Source organism: Phoxinus phoxinus (assembly GCF_949152265.1).
Source record: "Phoxinus phoxinus genome assembly, chromosome: 2".
NCBI classification, from domain to species: domain Eukaryota; kingdom Metazoa; phylum Chordata; class Actinopteri; order Cypriniformes; family Leuciscidae; genus Phoxinus; species Phoxinus phoxinus.
The window spans coordinates 18,968,509-18,990,011 of NC_136877.1; the positions used below are offsets into that span (position 1 = coordinate 18,968,509).

Sequence of the window (21,503 nt, forward strand, 5' to 3'; positions counted from 1 at the left end):
TTAGATCGGTGAGGAAGGCACCTCTGGAACACCGCTGGATAGAATATATCTTCATTTTGTTGAAAGCGAAGCGTTCAGAGAACAGACATATATATATTATTATTAGTTTATTTTTTATTTTTTTTCCTTTATTTTTCTTTACATCAGAAAAACTTATATATATATATATATATCACTCCGTGGCCACCAGCAGGAAAACAACCGAACTGGCAGCGCTGCGACCCTCCTCAGAGAGTCGCCCCTCACATACATCCATGTCCTTATATAGTTTCACCAATGCTGCCTAATAATATTTATCTATTATTTATGATGGCTGGTGGATAACGTCGGGGAAATGATGACGCCGACTCGGGAGAGAGATAGCTAGTAAGCGTCTCTTTAACCCGAGGCACTGTCATACTATGACATTTAATACTCAAAACATTACTTTAGTAGAAGTTTTGGGGATAAACACATAAAATAGAAACCGGTTTATTCCACGATCTCAACTCCTCAGTGTAGAGATAGGAAAAAACGGCAATCCCCGACGAGGAGGCTGAGATATAGAGATTTAATTATATTCTCACTCTCATAATGTTCAGTTGGCCAGAAAACATTTAACTTGGCAATCAGCACAAAATAAAACCTCCTTTTATAAGCTCCTCTTTATACAACAGAGTTATGAGCTGACTTATTTATTTATTCATTGAAAACTCACACACATCTGCTTTATTCATATATATATATATATATAGATAGATAGGCTATACACATATATTGTTTTTAAACACTAACGATCACCAATTCCTCGGAACTGGAGATCGCAGCACGAGAGTCTCATCGCGGGGAAAAGAAAACGCAGCGCGTGCTTCTCCCCGAGATAAGCCACTGGATTTAACACGTGAAGGCAGAGATAGGGCGCGCCCGTCTCAAACCTCGCTGTTAGATCCATTTGCGCTCCCCAAGATGCGCGTCGCCGTTGTGCCTCGGCAGCAGCGGGACTCGCGCCTCGGGAAGCGCGCACCGAATCGTCCTCCTCGAAGAACGCCCGGCGGGAGCGAGGTGATTAACAGACAACCTCTCGCAACTCAGTCAGCCCCCTCGAGAACTGACTGGGTATGCTCTACTCCCAAACAAGCAACGCAAAGCTGATGCGCGTCCCCAACAACCGAGATAACACGAGGGTAGGGAACAACACAACGTTTTGAATTCTTGTTTCTTCATAATATATATCTAGATACTGAGACAGACAACAATAAATAGACATGGACAGACAGAGAGCGCTTGCTGAAGGCAACAAAGCTAGTGTTCTCTGATCGCGGGAGTGCTTTATAGCTTCCTGGTCGGTGACGTCACCCGCCCATGACGTCTCCCGTTTCCATTGGATTGATTTTAGATGTGCTTCACGACGCAATCACGCAAGGCGTTCCCACCGCGTCTCAACGCAGCTCGAGTTCCCTTGAAAGGGAACATATATTTTTTTCATTTAAGCAATTTTGTATTTCATTATTAAATAGCATTAGGTCAGCTACCCATATTGGTCTCCAATTTTAAATACAAATTTTTTCTGTTTCTCCCTTTCTATCTCTCTCAGTTGTGACAGGAAATCATAATCATCTTATCGGGTTTTCTCTATATTTGTATTCTGTCCTCTCCGAGGGATCGATACACAATCCTATAACAGCAATGCTGCTTTATGGATCGTATGTGCCTTCTTACATATGTGTTGGATGTACACTCATTAGGCCTCTTATAACATGCTTTTGCAACATCTGGTGCAGTATTTCAGTTGTGACATTTAACAGCTGACATCCAGTCAAATCTGTCAGTTGCACTCAACCTATCCTATCCTCAGGGACGACCACAATATTGTGCATCGCCTTAATGAGGCGTGAGAATCAGGAAATCAAAGTTTTAATGCACATTCCTTTGTGGAGGTGTAAAAATTAAGCGTAGCGTCAGTTCTGGCAGGTCACATTAGTCAAGCTCGCATCAGCTGACTCTCGGCTGATACACGTCTACCTATAGGAATACGACGCCTAATATATCACTGTAGGCCTACATATTATAAGCTCTTTCAGTGTTATGAGCAGCTATGGCGTTTCTCAGGAGCTAATTGCTCTCCTCCATCCCCAGCTTCTCATCTCGTCCAGTCAGTATGGCATTCTGATTCCCCTTGAATCAGAATAAATTCTCAAATTATGTTGTACTTAAATTAATGCTATCTGCAATACATTCATGTTGGTTCTGTTCTGTTTACCCTAAAACCGTGTCCTAACCAGACGCGATGCGATAAGATTCCTGCAACAAATAATTTGTCTGTCCACACTAGACGCGACACGACTGCGAGATGCGTCAAAATCAATCATAACCCACAGCCAATCAGGACAGCGTGGGCGGAGTCTCGAAGCGAGTGCACAGCACCAGAGAGTAAACTTGATGGCACTCGCAAGAAAATGGATAAGTAGCCCACTATTAGACGTCAGATAGATGTGCAGATCATGTCTATATTGGGACCATCGTTCCATGACCAATTCTGGACATCTATTTGACGTCCAAAGTTGGTCCACTATTTGGACGTCAATCATGACCCAACTTGGACGTCAATCATGACCTAACTTGGACGTCAATCATGACCTAACTTGGACGTCATATTGACGTTCAACATTTGACTATTGAACTGGGTAATGTCTTTGACAGGTGCATGAAATTTACATGATTAATATGTAATATTTTTTTTATTTACAAATATCAACATTGTTGCTATCAACATGGTTAATACATATGAATACAGATTATTTATAATTATTTAAGATAATTTTCCAAAAACTCCATTTGATTGTCTCAGCAGCAGGTGATAACTGGAGACGCATACAAAGGTGTAATGCATTTCCTGTTGAGAACTAGCTCAAATACTTTTGTGCTTGCAACGCCAAGATCATGGGTTTGATTCCAATGGAAAGCAAGAACTGATAGGAATGTAAATATGTAATGCAATGTGAGTCACTTTGGGTAAAACCGTCTGCCGAATGCATTAATGTAAACGTAAATACATGGTACAGAAAACATGTCCTCCCTCCACCCTTTTGAAAACATGGGACTACATGTTATAGAAGTTGTGTAAAAACGACGTCTAAAATTAGTCTAAAATTTGCCCTTACAGACATATAAGTAAGATCTGGACGTAACACAAAAGGCTCAACATGAGGGTATTACAGACTCAACTTTGTTATTGACATGCGCAGAAGACACACTTGCTAACAACAGCAAGTCTCCAGGGTCAACCTTAATGCATATTAATAGTATTAAATACACCACATCTATCTAACCAAATTTCCCAAACTACTTGTGCTGTAAAGGATCAGGGGGTACGGGGTAGGGTTAGACTCGGAGGTCCCATGGACGTCAACATTAGACGTGCGGTAGATGTCGAAAAACGACGCCGTCTGGCGTTACAAAACAACCCCTTCAGTGGACCGAAATTGGACGTCCAAAAACCACATAGAAAAGACGTCACTCCGACGTCACATTGCACAGGCTAATCAAATTCACAAATATTAATATTTAAACATTATTAAAAATACATGGACTACTGCATTACTAAGACAATCTTTGTCAAATAATACACTTGTTTGTTCACAGTTTGAACGTTTCCATTTGTTTAATTTCAAGATCTGAGGTGAATTATCCATTGTTGCTTTTACAGCTACAAAGCTGGAGAACTAAATTATATTCAAAGTCACACTACACGCTTTTAACATAAAATAAAGCACATAAACAGTACCTGAGATTATCATTGCCACATTTTGTGTTTGTTGTTCTAGCGCGACGTTGCAGAAAAATAGAAACTGTTTCTAAAATAGAATCGTCGCGTGTCGCCGCCGCGGCTGGTTAGGACAAAAACTGTGATTAACATGGAAAAGATAGGCTACCTTTTATCGCGCGTCATCGCGTCTAGTTAGGACACGGTGTAAGGAGGGTTATTGCTGCTCTCCCTGCTCTTATCAATGCTAGGCTGCACGGATGCGTAAGGAGTTCTTGCCCAGAACAGAACCATACCACCAATCCAAACTGTATGCTAATTGTCAATCGTATTTGACGATAGTGGTCCTGACAGAAATATGAGGAAATCACAGTTTTTTATAGTTATTTTATTTAGCTGTACATAAATTGAGCAAAACTGTAAATTCATATTTGTATTAACTATAAATATTGATTTTGGATTAATGAGACTCCAAGGGAAAGCAAGAGAGGAAAGTGAACAGAAAGCAAAAAGAGGAAGAATACTAATCCTCTTCTCCTTCAGACCTTCACTTTTCTCCTGAGGTCTGTTCCTAAAAAGCCTGGTAAGAGAGGAAGTGAAAAGTAAGGCTCTCTGGGACCCCCATGGCAGTTGAATGACTTGACGGGCAGATAATTGTCAACCAGAGGAAGGTCAATTTCACTGTGTTTGAAGAGCAACTGCCCTCAAGCCAGCTCTGGCCTTCTTAGATCATTCTTCGGGAACAATGTCTTAGGCTGGCTTGCAGCTAATGCTTTCTCTAAACCTATTAGTTTTGGAAAATGGTTTTCTCTAGAGGGCCTTAGTCTGCGTTGATGGATTCTCTGGATTTATGTCGTGCAGGCGACAGGCTGATTATTTTACGTCCCAGAACTCAAAGTTGGCCTTTGAAGATGTTTATTGTGGAAAAAGAACTGCGGTTACAACCAGAATAGACTTTGCGATACATTCTGATTGACAACAAGCCGCAGTGATTTAGATCACGCCGACTTTAGACGAGTCTGATATTTTAGCATTAGCGGAGATGAGACCATTTCAATTTGGAAATAGAAAAGAAAATTGGAAAAATGATGGTCTTGTGAAGACACACACCCCTCCCGATCAATTCTATTGCTTCCTTTTACCTCCTGTCATATTTTATAAACTCCAGCCATAAATGGATATGGCAAGGTCAGTAATGATCTTATTTTTCCACATTTGTGTGCATGACAGCCATGAGTGAGACCTCTGAGATCAAGCTGAGAGGGGATGCTTATTTGTTTCTTTTTTGCAAAGAAAAGTACTATCATTGAGGAAAAGAGAGTGATGTAAGAGAAAAATACTCACACCTTTCATTACCTCTCCTCTCTTGTCACTTTATCAGGGAGAATGAATAGCCAGTTTCGCTGCGCTGATAATCAACTTGTAAAAGCTTGTAATTTTAGTGTCTAATTTTGAATCCCACAAGAGGTTTAAATCAAGTGCATGAAAGCTGTACAAAATGATTTATGAGGATGATTATTCCTCTTAATCATGAGTGATTGAGGGAGATTAATAGTCTGACCTACTGCCCACTTTCAGCTGCCTCTCAAGAGTTGATTAACTTAATGCCAGGCCTGGATTGCCAAGCTATATTGTACTGTCTTAAGTGACACGTCCATGTTAAACCTTTATAAGGTTTCAGGCTTGGTAACAGCAGCACAAACATGGTTAGTAGTCTGGGACACCTGCAGGATTTAATTTCAGGGTACGCACAGAAACCTGACCATGCAATGCAATAAATCTCAGAGAATATCAGATCCTTAGGCTTTTTTCTCATACGACTAGGTTAGGTAAAAAAAATGTCTCATAGCACAACCGCTCAAAAAAAACGTAATTTAAATAAATTATAGATTACATACTAATTAATGGTATTTGTAAAAATAAACAAACAAACAAACAAACACACAAATAATATAATAAATACTCCACCATTCAAAAGTTTTGGCCCGATAAGATAATTCTTATTTTTTAAATATTTTTGGAAAATGTTCACCAAGACAGCATTTATTTGGCCAAAAACACCGTAAAATCAAAAATATTTTGAAAATGTATTATTACAATTTAAAATATCTGTTCTCTATTTGATTAGATTTTAAAATGCATTTTATTCCTGTGATGGCAAAGCGGAATTTTCAGCATCATTACTCCTTCAGAAATCCTTATAATAATGCTGATTTCCTGCTCAAGAAACAATTATTTTTATTATCAATGTTGAAAACAGTTGTGATGCTGGAACAGGAACTTTTTTTTCCTCAGAATTCCTTGATTCAAATTTAAATGCATTTATTTGCAATTGAAATCTAACATTATAAATGTATTAATGCATCCATGCTGAATAACAGTATTCATTTGTACTTTTCTTCATCATGGACACTCTTATACGCCATTGATCATAGAAATGTCGGTAAAGATAGTTTTTTCCCTTCTCGTGATCTGTGTATCTCTTTTCTTTTCAGCGGAAGACAGGGGACAGAGAGTGACGGCACACTGGATCTCTCACGGTACAGCACAGCAGGAGACTGATGAAACTGCATTTAAGGTAAAGATAATACAAAAATATTTTTCAATATTCACCACAAACATATTCTTATATTTATAACATAAAATATTCCTCAGTTTTATGCAAACTGCCGGACACTCCTCACTAGGGTGACATTTAGTTAGATAGTGTACTAAATACACATTGTACACTGTTATCTTGGTCTTAGCACTGAGTTGTTACATTTCCACATGAAGAGTTCAGCAAGAGTGGATGCAGCTTAGCCAATGTGTTTGTGGATTTCATCACGGTGGCAAACGCTTTTAGTGGTGCCTTGCCCCAGATATGTCATATGATGGACAGCATAATGAGTTTTCTCTTCATGAAAATGGTCAAGCCGGCGTCTTACAAGCCAGTCCATTGGGTCCTTAGAAGGAGTTGTTCCCTCTTGCAGCTTTCTTCCATTATGAGGAAAGGCCTAGAATCCAGACAGAGCCTTGCTTTTGGCCGCTGCAGGTGTTCTAACATTTAGAGTTTCTAACAAGCAACTAAAAAGGTCTCCCTTCATGTTCTCTTGGAAGAGCTTGATAATTCTGTGCAGCCTAGGAGACTGCCTGCCTTCTGAAGGAGCTAAAAGAGCCCCCTTTTCTTCAAATCAATGACAACAATGTTGTGGGGTTTCAGGCACCTGCTCTCATCATGTTTATTGATTCTGTGTTGTCACATGAAGAGTATTATTCTACCCATTTCTCAATCTACTTACCCATCAATCCACCCACTAGATTGTTTTTAAAAGCAATGAATATTATATACCATATATATCGACCACCCACTCTCCAGTTGTCTGTATTGGCCATTGAAAACCCCACGTACATTTTATATATCTTATAAATAATCCATAAAGTTCACTAGTGAAATAGTTTGACCTGCCCAGAGGAATCCATTCCCATTGGCTGATTTAAATTCCCAGCTCTCTCTCTCTCTCTCTACTAAAGTTTTCCACTCTAATGGATATTTCATAATACTTGAAAAGTGTTTCTGCATTTCATGTGCTGTAATACACGGCCGGCCAACACACATGTGAATGTGCACACATCCTTGTGCACTCCTCTGTAACATCCACTCAGGCTGATTTCTCTGCCCTCTTCTCTGTTCTGTATTGACATCTGTGCTCGGTCTCAAACTCAATGCCCTTCGGATGCAACTAACCTGCTTGGCTTGTTGTGAAACCCTGAGACAGCCTGCAAATGTCAAGATAAATGCCTCAAACAAACCCAGTCCAGTTGAACCTACATTAGAACAATGATGAACACACAATAATAAGCACTAACATATTTTATATTTATATGTACATATCCTGTAAGTTTGTTGTTTGAGATATTGTCTGCTACTTATAATTTGTTGCATGGTCAATCTATCGGCATCCAGTCCAATTTGTGTGGTTCTTAGTGGGAATTTTGTCATTCTTCAGTTTTTGTATTTGGTTCAGTGTCTGTCTTTATTTTGGGCCTTACTATCATGCCGTGGCATAACTCAGCAGAGGCATCATAAACCTTTTTTTTTTTTGAGGGGGCACTAATGCCAATCCTGGCTCACTTTGTGCCTTAGGCGAGATAAGACATAACATATTTTATATATATATATATATATATATATATATATATATATATATATATACTGTATATACTGTATATAGGCTAATATGTATATATACACATATATATATATTTAAATTAGCTATAGTAGTTCTTTATAAATGTAAGATTATTATTATTATTATTAACAAACCAAGTAAAATTGCAACTTAACTTGTGATTACCATACATTTTTAATGCATAAAAAAGCTTTGACTGATCAAAGGGGGAAGAGTCTTACACGTTTCCAGCATAATAGTTTTCAGTTTTAAGCAACTGATCTGCTTAAGATGCAACTTAATTGGACAAACCAAATTTAGATATGTGAATGTGAGATTAAATGTATTTATTTATTTGTTTGTTTGTATTTATTAATTTTTAAAATAAAACAAATTAAATGTATTTATTTGTTTACTTAAAATGAGCTTTTTAAAATCCACAGAATTGGGAAGCATGTGCTCTGTTTGAATGTTTGAGTGTCTGGAGCCAAACAGATTCTGTCAGCTGTTGTTTTGCTAGTGTGGTGCTGACTATTGATGTGATGGCAACTTCTTGACATTTAGGCCCAGCCTGTGAATATGTCACCATCTGTAGAGAGGAATAACCAATCACATTGCCTGATTTCATGGAAATTGTAAGATTAGTCGATTTACTGGAACATGAATTACTTTATACGGCTCAACAAAATGAGCGGATATCATTCATTTTCTATAAGAGTTGACAATTTCCTGCAACACAGCGACTGTAGGCAATATGCAGCAATAGCAGAGCTCAACTTTCTAACCAGTGGGAGTGAGGAGATTCCTACTAGAAACCAACAGCTCATAAGCTCTACAATCTAAAGCGATTGAATTGCTGTCACTGTGAACGCAGCTTTGTTGGTGTCTCTCACAGGCTCACAGGTTCACTTAATAGTTGACTTCACAAATAGACAGAAAAAAAACATGTGTGTTTGTGAGAATCTGGCCACTTGATTGAACTTCTGGCTCTTCTGGTGATGATGTAACGAGTCACTGTGCTGTTTGGAGCTTGGCTGAATGCATGTCAGGCGGATGTAATTTTATATGCTGAAACAAAGACACACACACAGACACTCTTCCCTTAGGATGGGGGTAGGGGAACAGGACGCCTGCCAGAACACTGAGCGTATGAAGGAAAAAATTCTTTAGCTACTTATTGCAAAAGAAAACCACTTTCTGGCTCTTTGTGTGTGTCTCACCAAGCATTGAGCATATGGTCTAGTTTTTCCATTTTTCCTGGTCTCAAACACTTAGGGCCATATTTACTAACAGCTTGTGCCAGCGCAAACCCACTTTTGGCGTTAAAAAAACTACTGTCAGGATTTACTAAAGACACTCAGTGAAAAATTAGTGCTGAAAATGCAGGGTTGTTTTTGATGCTGACCTTATTACATGCATTTGTAGGAGTTTCCCTGTCAGACACAAAATGTATGGGAGGAGAGTATTTAAATTATTCACGCAAGGTGATTTACTAATGTTTGCGCTCATTAATGTTCTGGTGTTTGCACCATTATTTACCGCCCCAAAAAAACCGTCTTAAACCAGACGCTACCTAGATTGCGTTGGTCATTATGGAAATGATCTGACTGCGTCTGTGTTGTTTAATGTACGCATTTGTCAGCAGATCGTGAAGAGCTTATTTGCCCTGTTTAGTAAATCTGCCCCTTATTTGTTAAATTTACATGGTTCACAAAAAGTATTTGTAGGCCTATGTACATGTAAGACACAAAATGTAAATGTATTTGCAAAATATCAAAACAAGTGACATTTATTTGAAAGAAATTTAGCACAAACATATTTTTCAAGCAAAAGATTTCACGAAAAGAAGTTTGTATGTTGAAAATCACAAAACAACAGAAACATAGTATTGGTAAACTTTCAGATTGTCAATCATGTTCATTGTTAATGTGTGAAAGTAGATAATCGCTCAAAAGTGAAGTTAGTTAGAAAATGTGTTTGCAGATGAGACTTGCTTTGATATTGTGTGTCTATTGAAATGATATTTTAAAATGGGCATTTAAAGTGTGACTTCAGTGTCCAAATACGTATAACTTTGTTTAGTATTGTCTCAGGGAAGACATAAATCAGATTTTTTATTAAGATTTTTACAGGCAAGTAAAAGGCTAATGAGTTATGTTTGACATCTTAGATAATTGTCAGGTTTGTTTAGGCTAATACTTAACATACCACATTCATAATGAATGCTATATAACACTTTTGTTCTTTTGTCTTGAGTTACACACAAATAATTTCAGTTTATTAGTCAAGTTTATGTTTTTGCTTCGTGTCACTGTACTGCTGGAAATATTCTCATGGACCTGTCAGTTTTGCTTCAGCCATACTGCCCTCGATGACAAATTTTCCAGTTCCTCCTGCTGAAAAGCAACCCAGAGCAGGATGATGCCACCAGCATACGGTACATGACAGTAGGAATTATTCCTGAGTGTTGAGGAAAAGAGGCTGAAAATGTGAGACTGATCTGATTTGCCACTTTTATTAAGACTACTTAAAGTAAATTATATTTATTGTGGAATTAAAAAATGGAACAGCTGAAATGTTAGTGTTATTTTTTTTTCAGAATGTATAGCAAGTATACATTTACAGAATATGTTATAATCAATGATAATATGTACAGTATATATGTGAATTTAGAATTGTTTAAATACAAATAAATGTTATCCCTTGGAAAAATTAGTTGAACTATGACTATGAAATGACTATGAAAAATGGCTGAAAGATTACTACGAAGTGGTTGAGCTTCATAAACATTTGCGCCTTGCAAACTACTTACAGGATATATTTTGTGTCTGTGTTTGTGCTTTTATGTTATTTGCATAATTCCTAATTGTATATCATTTTAATTCCACCTGATAGTATGTGATGATTGATACTCAAAACTCTAGACTGGAGGTAAAAGGTGAAGTTACGATTGTTACACCAAATTATTGATGCTTGACATTCTACACTGTAAAACATGATTGTGATTTTAACGGTAAAAGACAACAGTTCTACAGTGAAAAACTGTTAATTGGTTAACAGAAAGTTTCCTTACTATATACGGTAAATAACTGTGATAGATCTAATGGTACATTTAATGTAATTTTACTGTAAAATACCGTTAAATTAAAGTGAAATAAACAACTCATTGTATAATTTACAGTGAAAAACCGTAAATTGACACTTCACATTTGATGTATTTTTGTTGAAATAACTATGTTTCTTCATAGTTTTCATAGTTTTTTTTCTAATCAGTTATGCACATTTAGGGTTTTATGTTATATTTAATGTTGTTAAATTAATGTTTATTGCATCTTTAAAATTTCATGTGTGTTACCATGATGGTGTTCAATGTTTGTGTGAATGATACTGTGCAGCTTCTTTATATCAGTATCAACTTTTTTGGTACAAAACAGATATTAATACTTCAATAGGTTGGTTAATTAACATTATATCAGATAAAGAAATATGGTTTATTACTGTAAATTTTAAGTCAAGTCTGTAAAACCAAAAATGTAGCTGTATTTAATACGGTAAAATTCTGGCAACCACATCTGCCGGTATTTTACTGTAAATTGAACAGATTTAGTAGAAATACAACATTAAGAGAGAAAATACCTTCAGTTCATTCAGAGAACAACCGAAAGAATGAAAGTGAGAAGTTGCTCGGGAGGATTCCATGAAACAAAAATAAGCACGTTCGACACCAGCAATCCTGCAAGGAATTAAATTTGTTTTCCCCCACCCTCTTTCCTCTTTCTTCTCTTCACTATCTCTCTCTCTGGCTTTCACTCTCAATCATTCTCTCCTCCCTTTCATTCGCCGCTCCATCACAGTCACTCTCCGTATGGCTCTATCTTTTTTATTTCATCCCTCTAACTCCATCTCCCCCTGTCCTTTCCACCAAAGCATTTTCTGTCCTCCTCTTGTTTCTATTTTTGCACTGAAAGTGTTACACTTTTTTGACCTCCAGAAGTAAAGCAAACACTTGAATGGAATTGAATTGAATTGAGTATGAAGTCCTACTTTAAGAAGTGAAGTAGTCGAAGTTGCTGCTGAATTTGCAGCTATGACGGAATAGGCTCATTTGTCTCAGGCCGTCGGTCCCCGAGATGAACCTGGCATTTGGGTCATACTCACAAGTAGGTGAATACATGTTCCTTGTATAAAGAATATATAATTACAGACTTGTATTAACTGGTTTAATAGGGTTTTTAATGTGAGTGTGTGTGTGTTTATGTGCTAGTCTGAAGGTAGGTAGGTGTGTTAAAGAATTGATAAGCCACATAATAAGACAGTCTGGCACAATCCACATGCTCCAACTGAATGTCGCCTTTTGTACGGTTCAGCAAATCTTATATAAAATGATGTGGGGAGTTTAGAAAAGCAGCATTGAATGCTCAGACACACACACACACACGCGCGCACACACACACGAAGATCGGCACACAAAGCAGCATACAAAAAGTAGCTGAGACATGGCCAGTTTTATTATTTAATAATGTTTCTTCATTCAGTGTTGTTTTGTTGGACAGATGACTCACTTTTGTTGAGAGATGGATGTGCATGAGAACAGCTAACCAAAAATAAATGAATTTGAATGGTTCTGTTGGAGGACATCAAGGTTTTTTTTGTCTCTTTTTTTTCCAAGTATGTTGTGAGTCATATTTTCATTCCAAAACTGTCTGGACATATGTTCAAAAAGGTAGGCATTCAAAGATTTTGCAGGTCTTTGTGGGGGGAATGTGAAGAATGTGTGTAATTAAGAAGCAGTATGCATATGGCTTTGTGTGCCAAGGTTAGATTTAAGTGAGTGTGTGTGTGTGTGTGTGTGTGCGTGCGTGCGTGCGTGCGTGTGAATATGTGATTGTTTGTGTTATCCTTCCTACAATACACTACTGTACATTGAACACACTCGATCTGAATTACTGAATACTATCATGACTTTTTGATCAATATTGTGATATCCTGCATCTCTCATTTATCCAAAATATTCCCAAACCACAGATGTAGTTTTTTTTCTTGGCCAAGTCCTTGTCTTGCCCTGAATTCACCTTCCCTGTTTCTGTGCTCTCTTCTGTCATAACGATAAACTCGTTCTGTTCTTGCTCTTGCACACTGAGGGGGACTGGCGGGAAAATCATGCTTTCTGTGGTTTAGAAATTCCTGATGCTCACATCACGATTGTATTGCGATTTCGATTAATCGCACAGCCATGGTATGATTGTCTTTTCAGGTGTTCCATGTATTCAGATACATACTTCAGTACCGTTATTCTAAATGACATTGAAATACTTTTTTTTTAAAGGTAAAAAACAGCTGTGTCAGGTGTTGTTGTGAAGATGATTTTATCATATGTTCAAGCACTGAACACTATAAAGCCAATGAAGATTTGAAGGCCAAATGTAAATTGTACTGTTATGCTGTACTAGAGCCAGATTCACTAAACATTCTTATGAATACAAATCTTCTTAACTGCTTTTTTTTTTTTTAAGAATAAAGTTTCACATGTTTTGTATTGATCTTCTATGATCTTCATTGGCTGTTCGCGAACAATGTGTACTTTGACCCGCCCTCAAACACTTTAGTTGTAGCTGAGGCATCGTAACGTTATCGAGAGACTGCTTTTTTTCTGCGCTGCGAAAGCTTTCAAATGGCTTTCAAATGAACACTGTAAAACTGATGCTTTCGTTACTGTTTGTAAGTGTTGAGGAAGCTTCTGGAAGCGGTACACCATTCACAACAGCCATCTGACCAATCAGAGAGCAGGCTCTCAATTTTGGATTTCAATGTTCCAAAATTTTCTTTATAATCTTTATATACACTTTTTACAATTTATCCTAAGAAATTTTTGTGAATCTGTCCCCAGCTTCCTCTCCCCTAAAAAAAGGGAAGAACGCATGAAAGCATTTTCACGATCTGACAAAATCTTATCTTATTGACAAAATCTACACAAGATCTACAAATTTCCAATAAACCTGCCTCAGCATGTAAAACCAAAACGCATTGTGAGTCGTTGACATGTCAGTCAGTCTCTTCCTGTCTAAGCGTGTTCTTTGCCATAAACTGAACAAGATGGTCAGAAGTCTGAGACTGAGGTCTTAGATAAATATAGAAGAGTAACTTCTATCAAAACCCTATATTTGATGGCCAGGAGCCGTTGGTTTGGCTAGCTGACTTTAGCCCCAGTTAATTTCCCACAAATCATCTCTTGTGTGACTCCTCTTTGACATAGTCACACACACAGAATGAGCGATGATGAGCCCTTCAGGATAGAATGTCAGGAGGAGACTGTGGTAAATTTGATCTGGTGCACACAGCTCCCTTAATGGCAGACAGGTTATATTAAAAAGATTGTCCTCATAGCTGATTCCACATCTCTCAAAGCCGTCTGTCTACGAGAGCTGATAACTGCACTATAAAAGGTCTCATATGTGTAGCGCCGGGAAGCTCAATAATTTCTTACCTCCATTAGTCAAAATGTGTCCAGTAAGTTCAAAGGAAAATGTACGCACAAAAAAAATGAGAATTAGCTTCCTTACCAAGTGAATATGAAACTGGGACAATTTGTCACACGGCAAAGCGAAAAGATTTAACATGAAATCACATTTCCTTTGATTTTCCTCAGCTGATGTAAACACACTTTTATGAGGTTCCTCTGTGGTCCCAGCTTGCTATTATGTGCTAGCATGCTCTCTGAAAAAGGATGTCATGTTTCTAAACTTATCAGAATATTAGCCAAAGCAAAGCCCATATTGGTGCTCTGTGAAGCAGGCTGAGTGAAAAAGAGAGTGTGAAAACACTTCAAATTTAAATGCATCTCTATACTTTCAATGTTTTCCAAACACTTCACACGGCAATACATTATTTTGGACCCCTACAGCTCTCATAGCTAGAATTCATTATTTCAATGTGGGATTGCCCAACCTAAAATGCACTGATAGGTCATTACATTATTTGGAAGAGTAATCGCAAACATAAGGAGGGTGCTTTTCACTCTTCAATTTTTAAAGGGATATATAGTTCACCCATTTGACTTTCTTCAATAAAACACAAAAAGAGAAGTTTAGAAAAATGTTCCTGACGCTCTTTTTTTTAATCATTGAAAGTGTATTGGAAAACATCAGACTTGTATCTGATTTAGGACCTCATGTGGAAGTGGACCTTTCTGATTAAAAAAAATGTATGTATTACATTTATTAAAGCATTTATTAAATACAAATATTTTGTAACATTATCAATTTCTTCACTGTCACTTTTGATCAATTTAATGCATCCTTGATTAATAAAAGTAATCATTTCTCTCTTTTTTAATCTTACCACAACTGCTGGAAGGGTATCACTGTTTCCACAATAATGTAGCAAAAGTAGACACCAAATTGATAACAACAATAATAAATGTTTCTTGAGCAGCAAATCAGCATATACAAATTATTTCTGAATGACCATGTGACTAAAGATTGGAGTAATGATGCTGAAAAATAGAAAACAATTATTTAAAATTGTACAAATATTTAACAATATTACTGTTTTTACTGTAATTTTGAATAAATAAATGCAGCCTTGGTGAACATAAGAGACTACTTTCATAAAAATAAATGTTTCCAAACTTTTGACAGGTGTATGACCAAAATAATTATGTCTCGTTTCCACCGAGCGGTACGGTACAGTTCAGTACGATTCGGGATGATAAACCATGGCCCGGCTTGCTCGACCCTTACTTGATAGGCGTGGTGTAGTAATCAACGTCATTCTTCTGCGAAGAAGAAGAAAGCGACACAGTAAACAACAACGGAGGGCATACAGCAGATCTTGTTCTTGCTTCTCGGCATGTGGCTTTTTGTCACAAGAAGAAGACAAGCTTTGTTTGAGCAAAGGCTGCAGGCTGCAAGGAAAAACACAGCTGAATTGCACTCGCAAGTGACGATTCTCTGTCAACCAATCAACTGTCTAGCTCCACACTTTAATAGCGGACTACTGTGCTAGGGACCCCAACGACAGGGTCCCAAAAAGTGGAACGGTACCGTTCACAACTTCTGACAATGGAAACGGCAAAAATTGCGTACTGTGCTGAACTGAACTGTACTGAGCTCATGCTGGGCTGCAAGCTTGTAGCCTTTTGAAAGACTGCACCATACTGGGGCTTTACATTTGTGCCAAGGCATGCATATCAGCTGAACATATCAGCATATCAGTAAGGCATGCATATCACTCGATGGAAATGATTTGTGTAGGCTATTTTGCCTACAGTCTGAACGTAGCCAAAGTTATTATTAAACTTAAGAAGATTTGGAATTCTGCTAAATGTCTCCTTTTGTGAAGATCAACATTTTTTACAGGTTTTGAAACGTGAAGATGAGTAGCTTTTCCTTTTTTCCTTTTTCCTTTTAATGTTCTATTATGTATGAAAATGTTCAGCTGATGTGCATGCCTTGGCACAAATGTAAAGCCCCAGTATGGTGCAGTCTTTTAAAAGACTACAAGCTTGCAGCCCAGCATGAGCTCTGGGACTGCGGATACCACGCGCCTCAATGCCCACCTCCCTGGCTTTGTGTTGCTCTTTCATTTATCATTCAGATGTAATCATGTCAACAGTGGGACAACCGATTCCCCTCATATAAATATTTAAACTTGAGGTGATGAAGAGTCTAGAGGTGTCCGAAAGGGTATTCTTAATCAGTTGTTTTTATTTTTTTAAGTAAGATATCGTCATTAGAGGAATGTGTCTGGGGATATACGTAAAAAAAATGTTGTCCAAAGTTAGACTAAATTGGCTGTGCCTGTGACATAGAGTGCAAATAAACGAACACAAATCAAGCATTTGACAGGAATGAAATGTTAAACGATAACAGATTTAGGGTGTGCCGATGTTTTGACTGCTAAGTCTGGGGATCTGAATTCCAACAGCATTACTTACGGGACTTCACAAAGAACATGACGAGAACTTCTGTCATCTACAGTTCTGTACAATCACTTCCAAGCAGTTTTGTTTTTGTGTCTTCATCTTTCTATCTCCCCTTTTCTAACATCAATTTATCCCGCTGCCCGAGGTCTGACTTCTTCTTTCTTCCCTTCACCTGTCTCTTTGACAGCGGCATGCAGGGCTGGATTTACCTCATATTGTGACAGGCTAAATACATTTTTTTTGGCCATTTGGCCTAAATTTTATGTTAAACAAAGATGAAGAGCTGCGGGCAGGCTTGGCAATAGGCTTGACAAACAGACAGTATTGGCAATAGAGTGCAACAATGCCCTCACACTTTTTCAGCGCTGCTGGTTTTCTTTTTATCTCTCCAATATTTCAGTTATAAATCATGAACCAAGGAAATCGGCTACGAGGTGAATCACAACACTACAAATTTTGATTTGAAGCAAAAAAGTTTTAGAAAATCAGACAGAATGACAAATTACAAGACTGTGTACTTAACGGTTTTAGTGAGGGAAAGAACTACAAGCCCATGAAGTACTGCAAACAGCATAATCAAATTAAAAACTATGAATAAATATAAGACTACTCATTTACAAATGAATAAAAAAAACTATGCATTTTAAGTTTATTGCAAAATATGCAACATTTCAGTATTTTGAGAGCGATGAATCGATTACGCCATTCGCAGTGCTTGATGGGAGTGGGCGGAGCTATTTTGGACCGTGTTGCTCTTTCGTCTCTCTTCTTGGTGTCATTTTCTGTACAGCATCATGTAGTTTTTCACCAGGAAACCCACTGTTAAACACGGTTATTTTAAAAAATAAGCTGAAATAATCCGGGCTGATGGCTTCAGCAGGAATCAAATACCATGGATTAACAACCTCATCTTTAAGGGTTTATAAGTTATCATTCAAAATCAAGTTTTTACTTCTGGAAACCGAACTGTTGAACTCTATGATGATTCGAGGTTAAAGAGACGGATTTCTTGAGTAAAGAAAATGCTGTTCTGATTCAAACAACCAGTTCTTTATTTGCCTTTGCATTGCAAGCAAGCAGAGATGGTCAAAACTGTGTGCGGCACTTCATTCCAGATTCAAGAAGGTAGTGGAGTTATGAGGTTTTACCGACAGTTTGAGGAGCCAATGGAGTTACGAGGTTTAGTAATAATAAGATATACTAATTATTTTTATTGCAAGCATAGGCACCTGCCTACAATGCCTATGCATAAATCCTATGTTCAGGAAAAGTGACCCCCTCTGCAGCTCCTCATTTCTTCCATCTCAACCTTTTGATTTGTGAGATGTGATTGTTTTAAACCTCCTCGTCTCATCTTCCTTTATCCCATGGAGCGAAACACCCTAACATTCTGATAGATGTCTATAGTCCTGTGATTTCTAATGCATTTCCTCTCTTCAAATATAAAATATGTCTTTATGTTCCAATAATTCCTCCACAGTTGCATTAGAAACTAGATTTTTACTTTTTCTGACATTTTATACATTTGTTTGTGGAAAATGTAAGTGCCGCTAGCCAGAGTAAAAGTCACTAAGGTGATGTGGGTGGTTGTCAGGGCATTACTATGCAGTTTCTAAGGGTGTTGTTACATTTTCTAAAGAAAACATGAGTGCAAATGCTGTATGTGGTTGGACATTACTATATGGATTCTACATTTTTGTATGGAGTCTTTCCCATGCAAAAGTTTATAGGGTGTTATAGGGGTTGCCAGGGAGTTTCTATGTGGCTCCTACATTTGTTGAGGAGTGGCACTTACCTGTGCAAAAGTTTATAGGGAGTTGGGGTGATGGCAGGGTGTTGCTATGTTGCTAATGGCGTTGCTATGTGATTGCTACATTTACATAAAAATATATTAGTGTTTCTTGCCTATGCAAAAGTTGTGGGTGGATCCCATGTTGTTGCTATGCAATATTAGTGATGCAAATATTAGTGATGGGTTGGCTGTGCAATAGTTTCTAGTTGTTCTTAGTTTCCACGGTCATGTTTATGTGGTTTCTTGGGTGTTCTGGTCTCTTCTGTCCCTAGATATATATTGAGTACCTCCTTTGTTGTAAGTCTAATTGCTTTTTTTCTTCTTTTGCTCGTTTTATTATCTCCCATCTTCATATAGCAAGCAGGATAGTAATAATTCACAAACACTGCCACCGTCAAATTACTTTCGCAGAATGTGCTAGCAGCAAGATGTTTGGAATCATCACTATTCTCTGCTGCTCCAGTCATTTCATGTGTGGTCCCTATAGGGGTACTGTTTATACAACATTCTCCCCAAGGTCTATTGAACATCTTACTGACTTGGGTTGCCGCTGGACTAAGAAATGTTCCATTTGTATCGCAGGACTTTTGATGGCTGGAGGGAGGAGTTCATGTCTACTGATGTCTGACTTTTTGGAAAGGGTTTACATGGAGGATCAAAGTCTTCAGACTCCTACCCGTTTTATCTGCTAGCACAGCTAACCACAAGCAGGGCATGCAGAGTAAACACATGCTAAACACGAGCCCTGGCCCGTTGGCTTCAACACAATGTCTTTCCTGTATGGCAGGCTTTAAGTGTGCAGCTGACTCAAAAAAAAAAGAGATGATTTTATTTTTAAAAAACACTACAGTTGTTTTGAATGACATGGTTTTTGGAGAGAGCTCTTTACTGAGGATTTGACTTTCATATGATTGAAGCTTTAAAATCGTCACTGAAAATATCTCTAAATCATAACGCTTAGAGGGTTTTAAGTCAGCATTCGTTCAAAATGCACTATATTTATTTAAATATACACTAACATTCAGTTTCCTCTGCATTAATTTCATCAAAATAAAAAAATACAGTAATATTGAGAAATATTATTACAAACATGTAATTACACAGTTAATATTATTTTTCAGCAGCTATTACTGCTGTCTTTCATAATGGCAAAATTATAACCCAATATATATAATTTAATCATGATGATAACATTCCCATGTCCAACACGTCTGACGCCAAAGGTTTCTTATCTAAATCAATGGAGTTCCCTGTTCGCCGATGTGATTCCTAGGGTAACGTCTTAATTGTGACGTGGAAAGCACTTGACAATGCTTCAGTGTTTGACTCCTTGGGAGTGAAAATGGGTTGATTATTACCAATGTTGAAAACAGTTGTGCCACTTTAATATTTTTGTGGAAACAGTTATACACTTTTTTTCAGGATTCTTTGATGAATAGGACATTCAGAAGAACAGCATTTATTTGAAATACAAAACTTTCGTAACTACTGTATGTAAATGTATTTACTGCCACTTTTGATCAATTTCGTGCCTTCTTGCTGCATGAAAGTGATCATTTCTTAAATAATAAAAAAGTAAGATTTACTGATCTGAATCTGTAAAAAAAAAAGGACGATTTACTGACCCGAGTCTGTAATTTTCTGCTCATCAGGACCAGTTCCCAGAGAGGGGAGAGATTCTGGTCTCAGCCCAGGACTTGAAATTGGTTCTACAAGTTGAAAAGAATCAGTAAGTAACCTCTTAACATGACTAACTCATACACATAATTGAAGAAAAAAATTATCTGATTGCAGATCTGATTAATGTACTGCTGAAAGATTTTCTAATTGCTTTGTTGAATCCAATATCTAGATCTAGTTAATAAGGTGAAGATGTGGGAGTGGTGCTGAATTTATCTGTAAATGGTAAAATGGCTCCAGGATGTGTGCTGGAGTTTAGACAGTTGAATAATTACTTGATCTTCTGGAAAAGAGAACAGGTATCTCTATCACACTCTGATTGTTCTGCCAAATGCTGAGATGAACCAATGCCATGGAGTCATAGTCTGAGTCTGACTGTACTTGAAACCTTTGGGGATGGATTGCCTTTTCCTCCTCAGAAATTGCAGGACCAGATTAGTGTTACTTGGCAGAGTTAATGTTTATTTTAACCACATATGAACCTTGCATTCCCAGTCTGGTTCTCCAAATGTAGGTCAGAAGAAAGGACACACACACACACACACACACACTGACACACATAAACACAGAGCAGCCTGACTTCCTGAGTATTTTCTAGGCCCGAAGGAACCCTCAAAACGGTCCCACAGTCTTTTTTGGAGTTTTTACAAGACTAAGTCCTCTCCAAGCAGGTCGAAGTGAAGAAAATGAGGAAAGTCAGGGCATAGAGAACTGGCATAGAATCTAGATCACAGCCGCATTGTAATGGATCCAGGAAATGGAGGATAGCTTGAGGACTTTTTAATGAATTCACTCAATCTATAGACTAAGGTTTTCTTGAAATGGATAAAGGAAGGTACATTACTTGAGTGTAATGCCATTTGTCTAATTGCTTCTTTACGTTGCATCGCTTGCAGTGGAGGGCTTTCAACACACAACAGGAAGCAGAGCATACAGAAAAGGTTATTCGCAAAGGGAAGGGCAATGGGTGTCTGCTTTGTGAAAAGGGCCATTTCCAAAGAAGCACACCTGTTTTTCTATACACTACAGGGCAGAACGATTATAGAATTTATATATTATAAAATATTTATTTTGTGTATGGCAACTGAGAGATCTGTGTCCCTGAATTGCGTTTTTGCTGGTTATGCTTCAGTAAAGCAAGACAACCTTACATTAGTAACAACGCGGTTGTATCTTGCAAAAGTTGCCATTATAATCAACAACGCTGTTGACAGC

At 37.7% G+C, this 21,503-nt stretch overlaps 1 protein-coding gene across 2 annotated transcripts in view; it reads left to right on the forward strand.

Moving 5' to 3' along the window:
• adam19a (ADAM metallopeptidase domain 19a) overlaps positions 1-21,503 on the forward strand; it is a 106,893-nt gene that overhangs the window by 19,199 nt on the left and 66,191 nt on the right. For both annotated transcript variants that reach the window (XM_079604301.1, XM_079604302.1), the window contains exons 2-3: positions 6,238-6,320; positions 20,261-20,337. In XM_079604301.1, the coding sequence (XP_079460427.1) occupies positions 6,238-6,320; positions 20,261-20,337 (160 nt within the window). The remainder of the gene's footprint in view (positions 1-6,237; positions 6,321-20,260; positions 20,338-21,503) is intronic.